This window comes from Gymnoscopelus braueri (genome assembly GCF_963280865.1).
Source record: "Gymnoscopelus braueri genome assembly, chromosome: 22".
Lineage (NCBI taxonomy): Eukaryota > Metazoa > Chordata > Actinopteri > Myctophiformes > Myctophidae > Gymnoscopelus > Gymnoscopelus braueri.
The window spans coordinates 39,336,614-39,358,038 of record NC_137624.1 but is presented as its reverse complement, the minus strand read 5'-3'; the positions used below and the strand labels follow the sequence as shown (position 1 = coordinate 39,358,038).

Genomic DNA, 21,425 nt, shown 5'->3' with positions numbered 1-21,425 from the left:
TCTCTCCCCCTCTCTCTCTCTCTCTCTCTCTCTCTCTCTCTCTCTCTCTCTCTCTCTATTCCCTGGCCCGCTTATCGCTGCTTGCAGCTATATTTTTGTTTTTGTTTTTGTCTTGTTTGGTCTGTGTTTGCTTTATATAATTTGTATATGTATATATTTTTTATTTTTTATTTGTACTTGTCCTTTGTCTTGGGGTGATAATTCAATGTGATTATTGAGCTTTAGTATTTTATTGGTTGCACTAAGGAGCTTTTTTATGCACCAGACCATTTGCATTTAATGCTGAATCCTGCTGTGAAAAACCCAATAAACAAAGTTAAAAAAAAGAATAAAGTAGTTTGAGATATTTGGTGTTTACATAGTGATAGCACAGAATATTCTGTGGTCCTTTAAAGATTAGTCAGAAAGCTTAAAAATGCTGGCACCAGCTATAGACTCTTTTAGAAAACCTCTGGCACCCAATGTGTTAATGCTGGTGGTGTGTTGATTTGATATACAGTACATTTATGAGACAATATCTGAGTTCTGTCTGTTCAGTACAGATGACAAAATCTAAAATATCCCAACAACAGGCAATTATGAAATTATTACAAACTATAGAAGCTAATGGATGCATGGGTAATACATGTAGATTATCACTCTGTATTCAAACAGCCGAGACATAAACAGAAGACCCCCCCAAAATGTAGACATAATACATAACGTGAACAATGTGCTAAAAATAGGTTTTATTCAGTTCATTCAAGTGGAGAATAAACCCAAAGACATCGAACACAAAAATACTTACATTTCAGAAGAAAATAAAAAACTGTGAATGGCTAACGATAACAAATATGTTTCAAGAGTGCCTCCTTTTTTTCATAGCTTTGGTCATCAAACAAAAAGTACTGTTCAGTTTACTTGCTTCTAATGGAATAAATGAAGTGCTGGGATGAGACTAATGTGTGTCGCAAGCTTCTTCCATTTGGCGGAGTCAGCCAGGTTAGGATGAGACATCAAGTCAGGTTAATGTCCAATATGTCTATAGAAGATTATATGAAATATATCTTTGCTGTCAGGCAAAAACCTTGTATCTCCATATTTCATCTTTTTTAAATTAGTTTTTATAAGTGAATGTTACGAAAATAGCCAATTTAGAAGATCCCAAAGCAATTTGGGTTTAAATAAACCAATGAAAGGTATTAAAGAATAACTACATTAGATCTATGGGGACACAGGTAATCTTTTTTCCCATTTCCTGAAAAGTAAAGGTTTTGGACATACAAGGTTTCCACCTGACAGTGACAATATTACTAATCTCTTTTGGAAGTTTATATTTATGGGCATCTATGCTTGACAACAAGGGGAATGGTTTAAATACACTTTATCTCACATTTACCATACTTTGTCTCTGTAGCAATGTACATCACTCATTTAATATTCTAACTTCTCCACTTTCTCTCACTGTTTTTCTGTGTGTGTGTGTGTGTGTGTGTGTGTGTGTGTGTGTGTGTGTGTGTGTGTCTGCACGCACGTGTGCGTGCGTGCATGCATGCGGTATGCAGAGGAGATATAATGAGATAAAATAATAATAAAGGTTAGACTTAATATGTCTCATTCTGACTTGTTAACTAAGTCATCGTCGATACAACCTCAGTAAATGATCTTCCAATCCTGCAGTCATATCATAAATATCACATCTTCTACGCATTCTGCCATTCATGTGTCAATAACTTAGTTTAATAATAAACTAGAAAATAATATACAATTTATCTAATTATAATAAGCTCATAATAATTTTCCCCTTAATTATGTGTAGCCAGTTTGTGTGGCGAGATGTCTAAATCACCATCTAGTTGAATAGAATAGGGTCATGGAGCACATAAAATAATACTGCACAGGTAAGGTATCACATACCGTAGCTTTACGTTCTTTATAAAATGTCATAATATTGCATATGATCTCTGAAAACATCAGCAACATAAAAGCAATTGATACAAATTCTATACAGTAATTCACAAACAAACATTTAACAACAGATCCATTACAGGCTTGTAAGGAAGTCCTTCATTTTAATCACCGGCGTGTACTGCTTCTGTCCACTAGGTGGAGCTGACAGTCTGCAGAATATAAATGTAGTCAAGGCCAGTCAAAGTCTGTCAAGGCATTCTGAAGAAAAGATTGTACAGACACACAAGGCACGTCATTTAAGAAAAATAAGATGTGAGGAGCATTGAGTCTTTTCTTTTGACAATTTACTCAGATATTTTCTTTCTCGGCATACTGTAGGTACCAAGAAGAAATTGTCTCTCTCTTATGATTGTTTTGTTTGAGCATGTCGTTATAATCTGGTTCTGCTGTGAGTAGGTACAGTGAGAGTAAAGACACATGGAAAAGCACAGTAGAGATGGCTCTATCACGGTGGATAAGTTCAGTAACAATCCAATGAAACACATTGCTGATCCAGGCGTCTCTCAACGTGAGCAAAACCTTATGTGTCTCCTCAAGAGCGACGCCAAGTCGGGGCGCCCGCTGGCCTAGCGGTCCAGGCTCATACCACATTTGGGGCCCTATTTTCGCCCGGTGCCTTACCCATTATCCCTGAACTTCTTTGCCACTTTTTTTAAAGGGTCTACACCATGAAAATCACTTTTTTCTTGTTTTTTTGTATTTTTTGGGGTCCCCAGTGTCTCTTTTACCCAAAAAAATGTTTTTTTTTTAATTCAGTCATTCCTTCTCATTTCATGGATTTCCAGAATGGGCGTGTCTGAACAGGCGATCTCAGAATGGAAATGTTTATGATGTCACAAACATTAATGATGGCAAACCCAATGTTAAATGAAAAGTGCCCGAATCGCTCCGAAACTTTTTCTACCCCCCCTAAGTGGGGGTCTACGAACAAATACTTCGGGCTCGGATTTTGGCTCCGCCCCCCGGAAGTGGGTGAAACAGGCACCTCAAACACTTGGTGGAATTGTTCAAAAATGTTCAAAGTGTTTTCTTTTCGATTTTGTATTTTTCTTAGATGCTTCTTTTTATGCAGAATTTTTCCTTTTTTTTTTTTTTTTTTAAATATTTTTTTTTATTAACAGACAGAATTGCTCAGTAGCCCCCCCCTGCACAAGAGGACGTTTTGGTATTGCAGCTGAAAGTGCTGTATAAGCCAGAGACAATTGACTTGGGATGAGTATATCTGAGTGATGATTTAGGCTCAAACCTTTTGAAAAAGGTTTGAGGGACATACACCATATGATATTAAATATCAAATATATTTTTTAAATTCATGGTGTAGCTCAGCAGGAAACCGGTGGATTGTGCAGTCCGGGTAGGGAATGAGGCTTTGCCCCAGGTGAAGGAGTTTAAGTATCTCGGGGTCTTGTTCACGAGTGAGGGGAGGACGGAGCAGGAGATCAGCCGGAGAATCGGAGCAGCAGGAGCGGTATTGCAGTCGCTGTACCGCACTGTGGTGACGAAAAGAGAGCTGAGCCAGAAGGCAAAGCTCTCGGTCTTCCGAGCAATCTTCGTTCCTACTCTCACCTATGGTCATGAAGTGTGGGTCATGACCGAAAGAATAAGGTCGCGGGTACAAGCGGCCGAAATGAGTTTTCTCAGACGGGTGGCTGGCATCTCCCTTAGAGATAGGGTGAGAAGTTCGGTCACCCGGGAGAGACTCGGAGTAGAGTCGCTGCTCCTTCGCTTGGAAAGGAGCCAGCTTAGGTGGTTCGGGCATCTAGTACGGATGCCTCCCGAGCGTCTCCCTAGGGAGGTCCTCGCTGCACGTCCCACTGGGAGGAGACCCCGGGGCAGACCAAGGACCAGATGGGCGGATTACATCTCCACACTGGCCTGGGAACGCCTCGGGATCCCCCAGGAGGAAGTTGCTAATGTTGCTCAGGAGAGGAAGGTCTGGAGCTCTCTGCTGGAACTGTTGCCCCCGCGACCCGACTCCGGATAAGCGGTTGAAGATGGATGGATGGATGGATGGGTGTAGCTCCTTTAAAACATTTTCAAATAGTTCAACTAGCCGATCTACATCGAGACGTTGTGAGCTTGTAGATTGGCTATTGGAACGATTTGAAAATGTTTTTAAAAACATAAAAAATTTGCAAAGAAGTTTAGGGATAATAATGGGTGAGGCACCGGCGAAAATAGGGCCCACAGGCTCTAATGCCTGATGACAGCGTGTCGCAGGTTCGCGTCCCGATCCCGACGGCCTTTGCTGCGTGTCACCCCCCGTCCCTCTCTCCCTGTTTCCTGTCTATCTCCACTACCCATCCATCCATCTATCAATAAAGCCCCCCCCCCCCCCCCCCCAAAAAAAAAGAGTAATGCCAAATCAATTAGGCATTGTGAGCTCTTGACATCATGAAAAGTCCTCAGTATTATTCAAATACCGTCTAATGAAGAGCTCTCATCCGATCACTAGTATTTTAATACGATTATCAATGCTTCATCATCAGCCATCATCATGACGCTAATGATTATCACTATGATGCATCATCATGTCTTTTTGGGGCTTTGGGGGTTTTGTTGTTTTTGTTTGTGGAGGTGGGCCTCGATCTCGTGTCTGAAGAACAACATTCCCAGCTGGCCGTGCGAGGCCTCGTTCATGGCTTTGGACTGCATGCACATGCGGTACTGCTCCGGCGGGAGCTCGTCGGCGCAGCGCTTCTCGTGCCACAGGTGGAACAGGCCTCTGGACGGCGCGCGGATCACCAGCAGGTTGCTGTGGAGATATTTCCGGTAGAGATGGACGTCTTCGCCGCCCCAGCCTTTGATGTCCACGTCGAACCCTCCTGTAAGACAGTGGGAGCACAAACGTTGGAATGGTGATATTGAATTATACAGTATAATAACAGTTTAAATCCTGGTGAAAGAAAAAGGTGAATAACATACTGCAAGAATAATATACAAAACCATATGATTTCTGTTTACGCTTCACTTCTTCTAGGACTGCAACTATCAATTATTTTCTTAGTGATTATTCTATTGATTACTTATTCGATTAATCGAATAAGTGCTTAGTGTGACTTAAGGTAGGGTAAGTGATATTTTTTGGTTAAAACAAAAAGTATTTTGTTAAAAGGTTAAAATACTATATTATGATAGTAATCATTGCTATAGAGTGTTTTTTCAGTAACAGATGTCTCCCTGTCTCTCCAGCTCTTTAATAAACAGAAAATACATTTTTCGGTAGGTGTCAAAATCTCAGCCAATCAGGAGAAAGTACCAATTTTTAAGCTTAATTTGTATAGTGTTCCAGTTCCAATTTTGCCTGCTCATTTCTTAGTGTCATCACTTCCAATTTCACTTGTTTAATCTATATCCTGATTGAGTTATCTCTCCTGGTTGGATACAATTGGAAATGAAACTGAAACTGAAGCGAAAATGCATTTTCTGTTTTATAAAGAGGTGGAGAGACAAGGAGACTCCTAATACTGAACAAACACTCTATAGCAATGAGTACTATCAGAATATAGAGCTATTTAACAATTATTTTAACCAACGCAAATCACTTACCCTACCTTTAATGACTTATACATCGCTGTACAAGAGTGTCACACAAAAAATTGCAAAAATACATGATCTACATACAAGCTCTCAACAATTTTTTAATGATCATTTAAATCAATTAGTTTAATTTACTGTTGCACCCTAAGCTACTTCTGTAACACATTCTGCTGTCTAATCACAACATGTTTTCTCTCTCAGCACTGCTTGCTTTGGCTATGTCACAAAACAGGAATGATAAGATAAGCATGGTGTGGCATCCAAGAACACCTCAACTAGACATGTTTTAACCTGCATTCTTAGAGCAGTCAACATCAGTTCCACTCCATCTAGTGTATTTACCCCTTTAGTCTGGAAGTCATGTTTTACTTTGCTTTTATTTCATGTTTTATATACAGTTGGTGCACGGCAGTGTTGATTTCGTCGACTGAAACATTGACGAAAAATGTTCGTCGACTACCTTTTTTCACTGACGAAAACTAAATACAAACTAAATAAAAACTAAGCTACGATGACTAAAGCTAAGACTAAATATATTGACAATTTCGTCAACAAATCAAAAAACTAGACTGAAATGTTGGAGAGGGACTAGTGGAGAAGAGATCCAGTAGAACTAAAAGACAAGTCATTTTATGTTTGGTTGCGCTCGGGTGTTGCGCTCTGAAAATAGCAGATCTACAAGCTCACAACGCGTCGCATTGTGAGCTTGTAGATCGGCTATTTTCAGCATGCAACCAAGTGTAAAATCAGCCATTACGACGCCATCAAGGCACCGCCAAAACACATTTTAGTCGACTAAATCAACTATAGATTTAGTCGACTATAATCTTATGATATTTAGTCGACTAAAACTAGACAAAAACTAAAAAAAAACAGATGACTAAAATAAGACAAAAACTAAATGGAATTTTATTCAAAAGACTATACTAGATCAAAATTTGCTGTCAAAATCAACACTGATGTCTACACATATAGCATCATTTGTTGTCGCGCTATCCTACTATTCCTACCCTACTCTCCTAGTGTAAGATCTGATTATATGACTAACCCTGTCCTCATCCATTTTCTCCTCAGTGTGGGTGCATTTTTGTTGAACTCTAACTCAATTTAGACTCTGCCGTGGGTGGAAATGCCCTCATCCACTTCTCTCCTCAGAGGGTTGACCAATACATCTCAAATTGGACACAGGCATCATTGACCGTTGGCATAATGCAGGGAGTGAGAGGCCCTTTCTTCCCTTCTCCCCAAATGTAAGCTGTTTATTAGCATTTCTGTGAACTCTCACTCAATTAAGGCTGCAGTGGGTGGAGACAGGAGAGTGGCTCAAGGGAGGCACGCACACACGCGCGCGCACACGCACGCACGCACGCACGCACGCACGCACGCACGCACACACACACACACACACACACACACACACACACACACACACACACACACACACACACACACACACACACACACACACACACACACACACACACACACACACACACACACACACACACACAAACACACACTTTTTCCTCTTACAGTACTTGCTATCAGAAAGTGGAAGTTGCAAAGTTCTGTAGAGTACAGATTGCATTGTCAGTCAGGCCACATAATTACTCACAAGTGTCAGTGGAGAGAACGGCAGAAGAGAGAGAGACTGGCTTATTGGTTAATGTTTACAGTATAAAGGGATTTGTATTAAAATGCATATCAAGCAGCATAGACCCACCCAGCAAGGCTGGGGATGCACGTAGCTTAGATAATACTTGATGCACCAACATGTGCTTGTGTGTGATCAATAAAGCACAGAAGCTTTCATTACAAAACATTCTCATCAATCATTCAATTCTCTGCATCGTTTATGATATTCATTCATATTTGATACAGCCTGTTTATGGAGAAAATTGAATTCATTCTTCCTTAAAAACTACACTTCCGGGTCTGAAATCACTACAGCAGCCGCTTTCATGGGAAACGTAGTCTTTGGGTCGTTTGACTAGTTTCTAGCGTTTAATGTGTTACTCTTTGGGTAACACATTCAATCGATGCTTCATATCCATATGAGTAAAATCGCCGGGGTGGTGTGTTTATTTTTCTAACACAGTTCTTATATGAGGCGATCTAAGATTCCCCTAAGGGGATTTCAACACAAAAAATAACGCAGCGACCCAGGGCGATCTGTGGTGGCAGTTGTGGTGAGATAAAAGTCCTATCAAATTGGGATCTGTCTCAAACTGAAACAAAAAAGATTGAGAATCACAAGACTAGTAGTTATAATTCACCTATGTTGATGAAGTCGGTTTTGTATTGGCAGGTCATGCCAAAACCAAAGTCCCTCCAGAACCCTGTGTCTTTCTTCATCACCTGAGAGGCAAAAAGAAACATGGGAATTTATTTAACAAATCACAGCAACTGGATTTCTATCCCTACAGTCAAATATAAAAATAAAAGCTGTGTGAAATGTATTCTCTCACCAGTTGCTGCTCCACAGGAGGGATGCGGTCGTGGTTTCCGTAGATTAGTGACGGGTTGTACTGGCTGAACAACACTGGGTAGAAAACCTTTTTACCTGCAGAGACAGAGAGACATGGAGGTCAGACCGCTGTGTGTGTGTGTGTGTGTGTGTGTGTGTGCGCGTGTGCGTGTATGTGTGTGTGTGTGTGTGTATGCGTGTGTGTGTGTGTGTGTGCGAGTGTGCGTGTGTGTGTGTGTGTGTGCGTGCAGTGGTGGAAAAAGTATTTGAAAACTTGTGAAATGGGACATTCTGCATAATGAGTTCTGTCTACTTTTGGTACTTTAAGAACATTTTGATACCAATACTTTTGTACTTTTACTCAAGTACATTTTGAATTCTTGACTTTCACTTGTAAGGGCACGGTCACACCACACTTTTATTTGACCTCTGGGGCGGAATCTGCCAGTGCTTTGTCAATGCAAATCCGTGGATTCGAGTAAGATCCACGCATTTGCATTGACAAAGCATTGGCAGATTCCGCCCCATAGATAAAAGTGCGGTGTGACCGCGCCCTAACAGAGTATTTCTACGTTGCAGTATTGATACTTTTACTTAAGTAAAACATTTGAGTACTTTTTCCACCACTGTGTGCGTGCTGCGTGCGTGCGTGTGTATGGGGCTTTACCAGGTTGTGCGTTGAGGCGACATGTGTTGAGGAAGTCAGCTGTGAAGTAGATGTCCACGTCACAGAAGAACAGCAGGACGTTGCTTCCCTTCCACGCTCTGGCTCCCAGATCTAGACCACGCCCCCGGGAAAACTCCTCGTCCAGCTGAAGCAGAGTGTAGTTCTTAAAGTTGACCTCCCTGAAGAAACAGAGGGAAAGAATTATCTATATAATATTGGATAACAAGCTTCAGAAAAGCTTTTTTATCTCCACCTATATCTCCCAATTTATCCATTCTGTCAATTCTCAAGCCACCTTGTACTGTAGTGCTGAATGTGCTGTAGTACTGTGCTGACCCTTACTGTGAATAAGCTTTTTAATTAGGAGTGCATTAATTAAGTTGAAAGGCAGTAGGAATTAATTAGCTGATTTGCTGATATTTTCCAATTTCTCATATTTTGATCCTAGTCTTCAACCTTTTTCAGGCCAAGGACCCCCTAGCTGAGAGAGAGATGAAGCAGGGACCGTGTGGTGGACAGTAACAGAGTAAGTGTACTTGAGTACTGTACTTAAGTACAGATTCTGAGGATCTATATTTTACTTGCGTATTAGATTTTTTTGATACTTATTACTCCTACTTGAGTACATTTATTTAAGACAAATATTTTACTTTTAGTCAAGTACATTTCTAGGAAGGCTGTAAAGCCTGAGTACAAATCAAGTTAAGGTGAAATAACGTGTAGAGTCTGTAGACACATCTCAGCATGTGTCAGTTTGGCTGGAGCCTCAATCAAACCTCAGTTACACACAACAAGAGGAAACAGGGAGGACCAGAGGAAACATCCACAGGATGAACTGACCAAGAACAGCTTCTGTCAGAACTTCTGCATTTCCCCCTGAGTACGTGTGCTTTTGTGCTTCTGCACGTATGATTGTGTGTGTGTGTTTGTGTGCGTGCAGTGGTGTAAAGTAACTAAGTACATTTACTCAAGTACTGTACTTTTTGTTTTGAGGCATTTTTACTTTACTGGAGTATTTCCAATTTCCAGTACTTTTACTTCTACTCCACTACATCTCAGAGACAAATATTGTACTTTTAATCCACTACTTTAACTATCCACTACTAATTCTTAAAAAACGTTAGTTACTAGTTACTTTGTAGATTTTTATTATTATTACGAAACATACATTAACACTCTCACCGCCAGGCCCGTAGCCTACGGGCCGATAAATCCAACTGTAAAGCGCCGATCCCGTAGATAACGGGCTGTGGTGCTTTTTCCTTTTTTTCGAAAAAAAAAACTTTTTTCAATTTTCTAGTACGGCACATTTCATTGTAACACCACCGGAAATGGAATTATTCGGGATCACGTTTTGCCGATCCCATAGGACTCCATTCTAAAGCGCACACTGCAACGCCATTTTCTTCGATTGTAGTTTTTCTCCTCGCTGATCACTGTTTAACCTAAACCGTTCTAACTACAACATGGATGCCCCGTTTGACACGTGGTTTGGACTGGTACACGCAGGGAGATCTCCGCGATGTTTACAAACAGTGCAGAGCTCAATCTTAAGGATTTTAACGAGGTCTATGGCAACGTGAAAAAAAACAAAAAACAACAATAAAACGTTGGCACTGGTGAGTACATTATGAGATTAACCTCTGGTGGTCAATGTGTTAAAGGAGAAATCCGGACATTTTAAGTGTTATCTTTGATGTGTTGTTACTCACCTACCGACGTAAAAAGTGGCGTTGTTTTTTTCCAGAGATTCCCCTGTCGTCATTTTTTCAACCCCCTCCGTTGCCATAATGGGAGCGCGTGGCTTAGGGAAATTCGTCTATTATAACCGATGCAAAGTTATTTTTTTCTCTACTACTACTCATTGTGGAGTCTCATGATAGTCAAACATGCGCTGAAAGTTCCTGAGAGGCTACCGCTAATGCCGAACGAGCTAACGCTAGTTGCTTGTTTCTCTCCCAGAACCTGGCAACTTGGTGTTGCCAGGCATGTTTGACTATCATGAGACTCTACAATGAGTAGTAGTAGAGAAAAAAATTACTTTGCATCGGTTATAATAGACGAGTTTCCCTAAGCCACGCGCTCCCATTATGCCAACGGAGGGGGTTGAAAAAATGAGGGGAATCTCTGGAAAAAAACAACGCCACTTTTTACGTCGGTAGGTGAGTAACGACACATCAAAGATAACACTTAAAATGTCCGGATTTCTCCTTTAGCCACTTCAGCCCTATAAACATTTCGGCCATTTGAAAATAGCCGATCTACAAGCTCTCAATGCGTCGCGATGCAACGCATTGAGAGCTTGTAGATCTGCTATTTTTATTTGTGTGTGTGTGTGTGTGTGTGTGTGTGTGGGTGTGTGTATATGTGTATATGTGTGTGTGTATGTGTGTGTTTGTCACTCAGGACAAAGACTAGAGTAGATTGTTTGTGTTACCGTGTCTCATTGTCTTCCATCCTCTAACACATCTGTAAATGACAATGATATAAAGCCTTGTTTTTCTACTCCTAACTGCCTTAAATAGCCACAGGACAATACAATACACACACAGGCATCTGTGTGCTTGTTCCCCAAGAATTAGTGGGCTGAGAGAAGTATTTATCCTTCTGTGTAACGACCCCCACGGGCCAGCCTGGCAAATACCGCTTTTCAGCTTCCAAGAATAGCGGGTGACGCCGGTGATTTTGGAGACTAAATGGGAACAGTTGAAACACTTATAATGCTCTGTAAACTTGCTCTCAATGTGTGTGTGTGTGTGTGTGTGTGTGTGTGTGTGTGTGTGTCTGTGCGTGCGCAAAAACACTTTGCAATAGCAATTACATGCTATAGCAAGCATGCACTGACATGCTATTGTAGCAGAGACACATACTATAGCAGCAATAGTAACAGTACCTAGTATTTATACTAAAACAACTAGTAGTCGCAATCGTAGACACAAATAGCATTGTCAAATGTGCAAGATACCATATCTGTATATTTTATATCAGCAACATAACAACAGTTTCCCTGTATTTTTATACGATAGCATCGGTGATAACATTCAACAGTAGGCCTATGATATGTACATTGTGCAATGTTGCGTTGATCACACTCTACGAGAAGACTGCGGTTTCCAGTGCCAACCCACTTTATTATTTAGTCTCTGGCAGTGACTATTTTTCTCCTTTTTATTTTTTTATTTCAAGGGCCCTCATATTGACATGCATAAAGCCACAGACCCCCCCCCCCATCTACTTCATAAAATAATAATAATAATAATGAATTCATATATTTTTTATTTCAAGGACCCCCATTTTTATACGCACAAGGCCACAGACCCCCATTTGATATTTGAATTTTTAGGCATGTAAGAGAACTGGGCCCTTTTGTGAAGTGTTCTTTTTTTTTTCATTTTCATTTTAAGATTTCTTTGGCTATTCAAAAATAGCAGATATACAAGCTCATAGTGCGACACAGAGTGCTTGTAGATCTGCTATTTTTCAAAAAATCTTGAACATTTGTGCAAATCTTTGAATATATATATATTTGTAATACTCAAAACTTAAATCTTTGCTTCTGGGGGGGTCCCTGGAACAAAACGGGGGTCCACGGCCAAATACGTATCTAAAAATGTTTTCTAAATCCTAACAGGATGTTGCTATATCAATGGTGCTCCAACCTTTCCATGTCAAGGACCCCCAAAAGGATATGTGGCCGCGGACCCCCATCTCAAAATATGTTGTTCCAGGGACCCCCAGAAGCACAGATCGGAGTTAAAAATGTTATTAGTTAAAATATATTATATAATAATATTAAATATTCAACGATTTGCACAAATGTATAATATTCAATATTCAAAGATTTGCACAAATTTTCCAAGATTTTTCAAAAAAATTGCAGATCTACAAGCTCATATGAGCTATGAGCTTGTATATCTGCTATTTTTGAATAGCCAAAGAAATCCTAAAATGACACAGATGCATTTCCGGTCTTAATGGGTTAACATATACCAAAATTGTTTATGGCCCACCCAGCTGACAGCTTAACACGGCAGCTAACAGTGGTCGGCTGGCTAAGTGGTCAGATGGGTGGGCAGCGTGCATGTTCAGAACAAAAAAAATCTTGGTTCCCAATCGATCACTTAGCTGTGAGGACCCCCTGGAAATCCCCCCCAAGACCTCTGGGGGTCCCTGGACTCAGATAGAGTCCAGCCTGGTATGTAGTTTGTGAATATAAACACAGCTGGTGTGCACACACACACGCACACACACACACACACACGTACACACGCACACGTACACACGCACACGCACACACACACACACACACACACACACACACACACACACACACACACACACACACACACACACACACACACACACAGTCTAAGGGGAAAAGGTCCCAATGAGGAATGGAATGGATAGATAGACAGACAGTGGGAACATAAACTACTTTTTGTCAAACAATACTTGATGGATCAGTTGCATGGTCTGGGTGTATAATTACAGAGACGTGAATTGAATTACAACGCACATCATAAAGGGGCGTGACCTAAACCCTTCATTCAAAGGCGAGAAAAGTTACTCTGAATTGGAATGCGACCAACAACAAAAAAGTCACTGAAGTTGTCAGGGAGAGTTAGGAAACTTTCCCAATTCCCACAGTTAACAAGAGTGTGACAGAGAGGTCCTCTGTCACTCAGGGCCGGTGCTAGGCAATTTGGCGCCCTAGGCAATATTTACTCTGAGAGTGTACAAATGTGTACAAATGGAACCAAATGGACCCTAACGGGTCCATTTGGTTCCATTTGTACACTCTCAGAGTTACATTAACATTAATTTTACCATATAAATTGGGGTCCCAGGGATAGAAATGCAATTAAATGGGGGTCCGTAGCCCTAATGTATGTCAAACCGGGGGTCCTCTTGAAATTAAAATGGTTGAGAATCACTGGTAGCTAGCAGTGAAAAATCTTCTCTTATGGGGATATGTCCCTGGCATATCTTTTGAAATGGGGGTCCGCGGGCTAATAAGTGTCAATTTGGGGGTCCTTGACATGAAAAAGTTTGATAACCACCGTGATAAGAGACCAAGGGCAATATGTTTGAGTAGTGCAATATAGGGAATGCTGGGTGATTATTGAAAGCTTATGTCCCTGTAAGTTGTGCTGTGGCCAGAGTAATTGGGCTGGACCAAGTCAGAAGGGGAGAGGGGGGTGGGGTGGGGTTGTGATGTGATGTGTATTTGGACTTGCTAGGGATTTGTGAAATGTTGTAGTATAAGAATCCTTATTGGTGTAGTTCATGGATTTTTAGTAGAAGTTATGAGAGTTAATTTTATCTGTATTTATGTATGTGTATTATTCGGTAATCTACCCCTTGACATGGTGGAGTCCAAACTGATTGCCTCCAGCTGAGTATAAAAGGCTGCCAGCAACAAACACACTCAGTTGCTGGTAGGATGAGAGCTGAACACGACCATGTCACCTGTGTGGAGAGCGTCCTGTGTTCATGTATTTTGTACAATCAGAATAAATACACTTTTTTGGTTGCACCCTATCAAGGCCTCTGTCTGTACTAACTCTAACCGCAAGTCGGGCATTCTCACAAAGAGGGGTGTCTTTATCGTTGAAGAAACACAAACATTATTGTACATGAACATGACAATGAGATCAGGATCTTTAACACCAATGTGAAGTCAGTCCTACTCTATGATGCTGAGACATGGACGACCACTGTAAACACCAAAAACTAAATCCAGTCATTCATCAACACCTGTCTGCGACTAATCCTCCAGATCTGTTGGCCTGACTAACACCATCGGCAACAAAGAACTGTGGCAACGCACCGACCAAAAACCATCAGAGGAAGAGATCCTCAAACGGCGTTGGAGATGGATATAGGCCATACTCTCCGTAAACCAGCCTCAAACACCACACAAGACAGTCCCTCTAGTGGAACCCCCACGGGAAAAGAAAGGGAGGTCAGCCATGAAACACCTGGCGCCGAGACTTATGGAGGCAGATGCCAAGAAAATGGGCCACACTATGGGGACAGCTGGAGGTGTGGGCTCAGGACCGAGATGCTTGGAGAACTCTTGTAGACGGCAGAAGTAAGTAAGAACATGATGATTGTTCTGTATAAGATATGTCTTTCTTTCAAATGCTTTATTTTGTTATCACAAACCAGCATCATCGTGTGTGTGTGTGTGTGTGTGTGTGTGTGTGTGTGTGTGTGTGTGTGTGTGTGTGTGTGTGTGTGTGTGTGTGTGTGTGTGTGTGTGTGTGTGTGTGTGTGTGTGTGTGTGTGTGTGTGTGTGTGTGTGTGTGTGTGTGTGTGTGTGTGTGTGTCCACAGCTAAATCGTTCACAATTCTAGGCCGATCAGCATCATATTTCTTGTGCACACTGACAGAAGGCCAAGGACATAAATTCTTGAATATTTTTTCTAAATATACTGCATGCATGTCAGTTTTGTGAATTTGTGATTGCAGAGCAATTGTAAACATGTAGTATGAGATGTGGTTGCGAGATTAGTTGGATACACACACACACACACACACACACACACACACACACACACACACACACACACACACACACACACTACATGATGTCTTGGTGGAGATAATAAGATAAGATATATTATGTTTCATAAATGCAATCAATCAATTGGGGTTCTCCTACAGAAGGTACTGTGTCACGATAGTGATGCTATGTATCATAACAACCAAGTAATTAAAATAAACATATTTCATGGATTAATAAAGCTCAGCTCAGGTATAAATAATTCAGGGATCATTTTATGGCGTCCGTATTTTAATGATTAAGAGGCAAAACTGGTGATGTATTATTCATCCTAGTAACGGCATCCATGTGAGCCTTATGCTAGTCTAAGAACATTATCTATTTAAAGCAGTGTGTGTGGGTGTGTGCGTGTGCGTGCGTGCGTGTGTGTGTGTGTGCTAGTACACAGAGTATTAGGCTATGAACTTAATTCTGCACCCTGCAGTGTCCTTAGTATCTTTATTGCTTTTCATATCTAGAGTACACAAACATAATCTACTGTACACAGCCATCTTCTCTGCCTACTAATTAACCCATTAAGACCGGGAAAGCATCTGTCATTTTATATTTTAACCACTTTAACCATTATCTTATACTTTGGCTATTCAAAAATAGCAGATCTACAAGCTCTATGAGCTTGTAGATCTGCTATTTTTTTTAAAATCATGAACATTTTGGGAAATCTTCGAATATATACATATATTTTTTTAAAGCGAACATTTGTAACTCAAATCTTTGCTTCTGGGGGGATTCTACAAATGTCTTCTAGATCCTAACAGTTTTTTGAAAACAACTTATGTTGCTATAATCAGTGGTTCACAAACTTCTTCATGTCAAGGACCCCCCAAAATGATATGTATTTGGCTGCGGACCCCCATCTCAAAATATGTTGTTCCAGGGACCCCCAGAAGCACAGATTTGAGTTACAAATGTTTGCTTTAAAAATAAAATATATATTCAAAGATTTTCACAAAATGTTCCAGATTCTTCAAAAATAGCAGATCTACAATCGTATATCTGCTATTTTTGAATAGCCCAAATAAATCTTAAAATGACACGGATGCGTTCCCGGTCTTAATGGGTTAAATATGAGTAGGCTAAAGCGCCGCGGAGGTTCACATGTTGAAATAGTGTCGAAATAACAGGCGTACTAAAATAAGTGTCATGTTCCCACGTAGCAGCAGACCAGATCCTGTTAGTTCTGCCAGGGGAGAGAGACACACATTTTCTCTCTTTATCTATAATAGCCTGAGTTTTACACCGCGGTACGGCAGTGTCGATCCCACTGAAAACAGCCGATCTACAAGCTCAAAACGTATCACTTCACGATGCAACGCGCTTTGAGCTTGTAGATCGGCCAGTTCCAGCGAGCGACATACCGGTCATAACCACAGTGTACAAATTAAGCATCTCTCTCTCTCTGTCTCTGTGAATGAGTTTTTACACTTCCCTCGGGTTTGTATTTGTAGGTGTCAACAACAATTTACAGGCATTGTGGTTAGAAAAAGTACAATGTTATAATATAATAACAAGTGGTGGAAAGTAACCAAGTACATTTACTTAAGCACTGTACTTAAGTACAATTTTGAGTTTTTTTTTTTTTTTACTTTATTGGAGTATTTCTAGTTTTCAGTACTTTTTCTTCTACTCCACTACATCTCAAAAGGCAAATATTATACTTTTACTCCACTACCATGATTTGAAAACTTTAGTTACTAGTTACTTAGTAGATTTTGATTATTGTTATAAAACATACATTACTCACTTCAGCCCTATATACATTTCGGCCATTTGAAAATAGCAGATCTACAAGCTCACAATGCGTCGTGATGCGACGCATTGTGAGCTTGTAGATCGGCTATTTTCAAAAGATTTTCTTATACAATTTGAACTGGAAATGGGACATTTATTTCTGCATAATGAGTACTTTCTACTTTTGGTACCTTAAGTACATTTTGATGCCGATTCTTCTGTACTTTTACTCAAGTACATTTTTTATTCCTACACTGCAGTATTGATACTTTTACTTAAGTAAGAAATGTGAGTACTTTTTTCCACCACTGATAATAACATACAACATGTGATGATACGGCTGCATCCAGCAGCTGTCTTTTCCGCCGCTGGTACTACACTACACTACCGTCTCCGGAGACATAACCGTATCTAATGGGTTTTTGAAGGTCTTATAGGAGACACGGTTTGTTCTTTGAACCAAAAGTCTGGAAACACAAAGAATCTAATTCCTAAATCATCTGGTTGCTTCATTTCCCCTTCAGATCTGCCATGAAATCAACCAGCTGCTGTTTCAACCGCAATCCACTCCAACCTTTATGATCTGCCCGCTCGTCTAAGAGGGACTCCCCTGCTGCTTGCCACTTGTGAGCTTCAGGCAATACTACTCTTCTACCAGTAGGTGTCCTACCTGACAACAGGGTCTACATTTCTCAATGGGCTTTTAAGCTATACCAAACAGTATACAGTAAAATACAGAGGTGCTGTATATAAATTATATCTGTTGTTCTATTATTACACAAGCTGAGCTTTGTTTATGTGTACATAATATTCATTAATATCATTTATATATACTTTGTTGTTGGTCTGGCTTCCATCTGCCTGCTACAGCAGTGGTTCTCAAACTTTTTTCATGTCAAGGACCCCCAAATTGATCAATATTTGGCTGCTGGCCCCCGTCTGAAAATGTGTTGTGCCAGGGACCCCCAGGAGCAAAGATTTCTGTTAAAAATGTTCACTGATGTTCAAGATTTTAGAAAAATAGCAGATCTACAAGCTCATAGCACGGCACTCGGTGCCGCACTATGAGCTTGTTTATCTGCTATTTTTGAATAGCCAAAGTATAACAGGTTAAAGTGGTTAAAATGATTGTGGCGCTATACTAATTCTCATTTAGCTGGGAACCCCCTGGAACCCCCTCAATGACCCCTGGGGGTCCCCGGACCCCACTTTGAGAACCAAATGTGCTACAGTACATGCAGAACAGGAACTCTGGGACCTCATATTGGGGTTTGGGGTCATTGAAATTAGGTTAAGAAATGGAATCTCAGGATCTATATGGGAACCGCGTGGCGCCATTGTGTCAGACAGACAGACAGACAGACACACACACAGGCCCTCTTCTAGACCAGTAGTTCTCAAAGTGGGGTCCAGGGACCCCCAGGGGTCCTTGAGGGAGTTCCAGGGGGTCCCCAGCTAAATGATAGTTAGTCTTAGGAACCAAATGGACCATTATGGGTCTGTAACTCAGAGAGTGTACAAATGGTACAATGGTATTGTAAGATCAATGTTAATTGATCAATTAACATTGATTTTACAATACAAATTGGGGTCCCAGAGATAGAAATGCCATTAAATGGGGGTCCGTAGCCTAATGCATGTCAAACTGGGGGTCCTTGGAATTAAAATGGTTGAGAATCACTGTTCTAGACAGCTCTGCCTCGTATAGAGCCATTCTGTAACAGTGAGGAGTTGACTGTGTTGTACTGTGATGGTTCCTAGGGGAATCAGTTATATGTACGTGTAATGGAGAGACGAGCACTAAAAGCATTAAACATTTAGACTTGTTATCCAGCCCAGCCCCAGACGCAAGATGTTTACAGCCCGGTTGTCACATTTTCAACCTAAATCTGATTATTCTGGTGTGAGGAGATCAATGATATAGTGTGGCAAAAAATACGCTATGTCTTCTGTGTGTTTCTCAGTGAAATGTTGACGTCGAAGTACCAGTGTTGATTTTGACAGCACATTTTGATTTAGTTTTAGTCATAGTCTTTTGAATAAAATTCCATTTAGTTTTAGTCATATTTTACTCATCTGAAATGTTTTAGTTTTAGTCTAGTTTTAGTCGTCTAAATATCATAAGATTATAGTCTAAAATCTACAGTTGATTTAGTCGACTAAAATGTATTTTGGTGGTGCCTTGATGGCGTCATAATGGCTGATTTTACACTTAACTCGGTTGCATGCTGAAAATAGCAGATCTACAAGCTCACAACGTGTCGCAGCGCGACCCGTTGTGAGCTTGTAGATCTGCTATTTACAGCATGCAACCAAACATAAAACAACTTGTCTTAGTTCTACCGGATCTCTTCTCCACTAGATCCCTCACTAACATTTGAGTCTAGTTTTTATTTGTTGACAAAATTGTCAATATATTTAGTCTTAGTTTTAGTCATCGTAGCTTAGTTTTTATTTAGTTTTCGTCAGTGAAAAAAGGTCATAGTTTTAGTCGACGAAATCAACACGGCGTCGATCACATCATTTCACACAGTCAAGCCTATACTCTGTACGTGATCAGGAGTGAAAGTGTCTTCGACACTCCGACGCAGAGCCTGAGGATCAAACGGTTGACTTTCTGATTCCTAGACAGCCTCTCTGCCCCCCCCCCCCCCCCCTGCCACCGATGTCACTTGATAAACAGCTCGATCCTCTTTATCTTCTCCTCTCTTCTCTTCTCGCTCCCTTTTAAGATTGTTGTCTATATCCTGTTTGACAATCTGCTTCAGATTTGATGGATTTCCTCTTAGTTCACTTCCACTCCTCAGCAACCTGCTCTGTCCTTCTCTGAAATACAGTAATCATTCATGTGTATTGATTCATATCCGTCTTCAAATGCCTAAGACTGCATAACTACTAGACCTTACCGTGCATTCTACTCTCTCAATCACACGCACGTGAACGAGCGCACGCCACACGCACGCAGTGGTGGAAAGTAACTAAGTACATTTATTTACTCAAGTTGTGTACTTAAGTAAATATTGTACTTTAGTTACTAGTTACTTTGCAGATATACATTATTATATTAACAAACATTAACCACTTTAGCCCTATTTCATACATAGGCTATTTGAAAATAGCAGATCTACAAGCTCACAACGCGTCGCGATGCGACGAGTTGTGAGCTTGTAGATCTGCTATTTTCAAACATTTGATTACTTTTTCTTTTGGCACTTTAAGTATATTTTGATGCCAAAACGTTTGTACTTTTACTCAAGTAACATTTTGAACACAGGGCCTTTTACTTGTAACAGAGTATTTTTTATATTGTGGTATTGCTACTTATACTTAAGTAAAATATCTGAGTACTTCTTCCACCACTGCACGTACGCACGCACGCACGCGCGCACGCGCGCAGACACACACACACACACACACACACACACACACACACACACACACACACACACACACACACACACACACACACACACACACACACACACACACACACACACACACACACACCCACCCACCCACCCACCCACAGGGTAGAATCATTCATGGTTAACATTCAAGTCAGTGCATAGACGTCACATCTCGACACAGTGCTCTGTGCTCCTTCAACTGAATCCTCTCCGATGTGAAGGAGAACCTTTTCCAGACACTTCTCCTGGAGGTTGAAAAGCAGGGAGTGGGATTGATCTGTTCTCCAAACATTCAAAAATAGTTGGAGTCTTTAGACCAGTGGTTTTCAAACCTATTTCATATCAAGGTCCATTATTTATTCGGCATTTGAGGCACGGAACCACCGTTTGATGAGATTTTAGCCTCTCAGACCCAAAACTTAAAGGGACACTTCGCCGATTTTGATAAAAATCCTATTTTTATGAAGTCTAGGAGTGTTGTATCTGTGTTTTTTGATTTTTTTATCCGTGAGACGCCAACCAAAGCGTCAAATGACGTTTTCGTTGGCGTTCTCACCTTATGTCCGCACTACATGACTGCAGGTGACTACAGGTGTAGTTCAAATCCAAACCAACCCCCATAGCTCAAAGGACCGTCCCCGAAGGTGTCGCCCTAACATTTTGTTCAACCTTTTTTCCCCACTCGGCCACTCCCATTAGCTACCTCACATGCACAATCATGGCGTCTGCAAACATATCAAAGTCCGACCAATCCATGGAGGAAGATGACTATTTTTACGTTATCTCGGAGTCAGAAATACAGCAGGGTTACTTATTTGAACCCGAGTACACCGAAGAACAACCGCAGCGCAGGGACGAGGCAGGTAGCAGTAGCTGCTGTGGCGGACGAAGAGCAGCAATTTTGTTATCATTGGATAAGATTTTGTCAAAATAAGAATTCTTCTACATTCTCTAATTGTGTAGACTTCTTGTAAATTAAGTAATGCAGATGTTGAACAATAATTTAACTCTTGAGAGCGTAAAATGAAACCAAATGGACCCGAAAGGGTCCATTTGGTTTCATTTTACGCTCTCGAGAGTTAAAGATCTATCAGG

General features: G+C 40.8%; 1 protein-coding gene across 1 annotated transcript in view; it reads right to left on the bottom strand.

Moving 5' to 3' along the window:
- Nucleotides 1–713: 713 nt before the first annotated feature.
- The window catches only part of LOC308077743 (chondroitin sulfate N-acetylgalactosaminyltransferase 1-like), a 44,681-nt gene continuing 23,969 nt past the window's right edge, over nt 714–21,425 (bottom strand). Inside the window, 4 exon segments of the mRNA XM_080418636.1 lie at nt 714–4,775; nt 7,767–7,848; nt 7,959–8,053; nt 8,625–8,803. Coding sequence (XP_080274762.1) covers nt 4,480–4,775; nt 7,767–7,848; nt 7,959–8,053; nt 8,625–8,803 — 652 coding nt within the window. The 3' untranslated portion in view covers nt 714–4,479.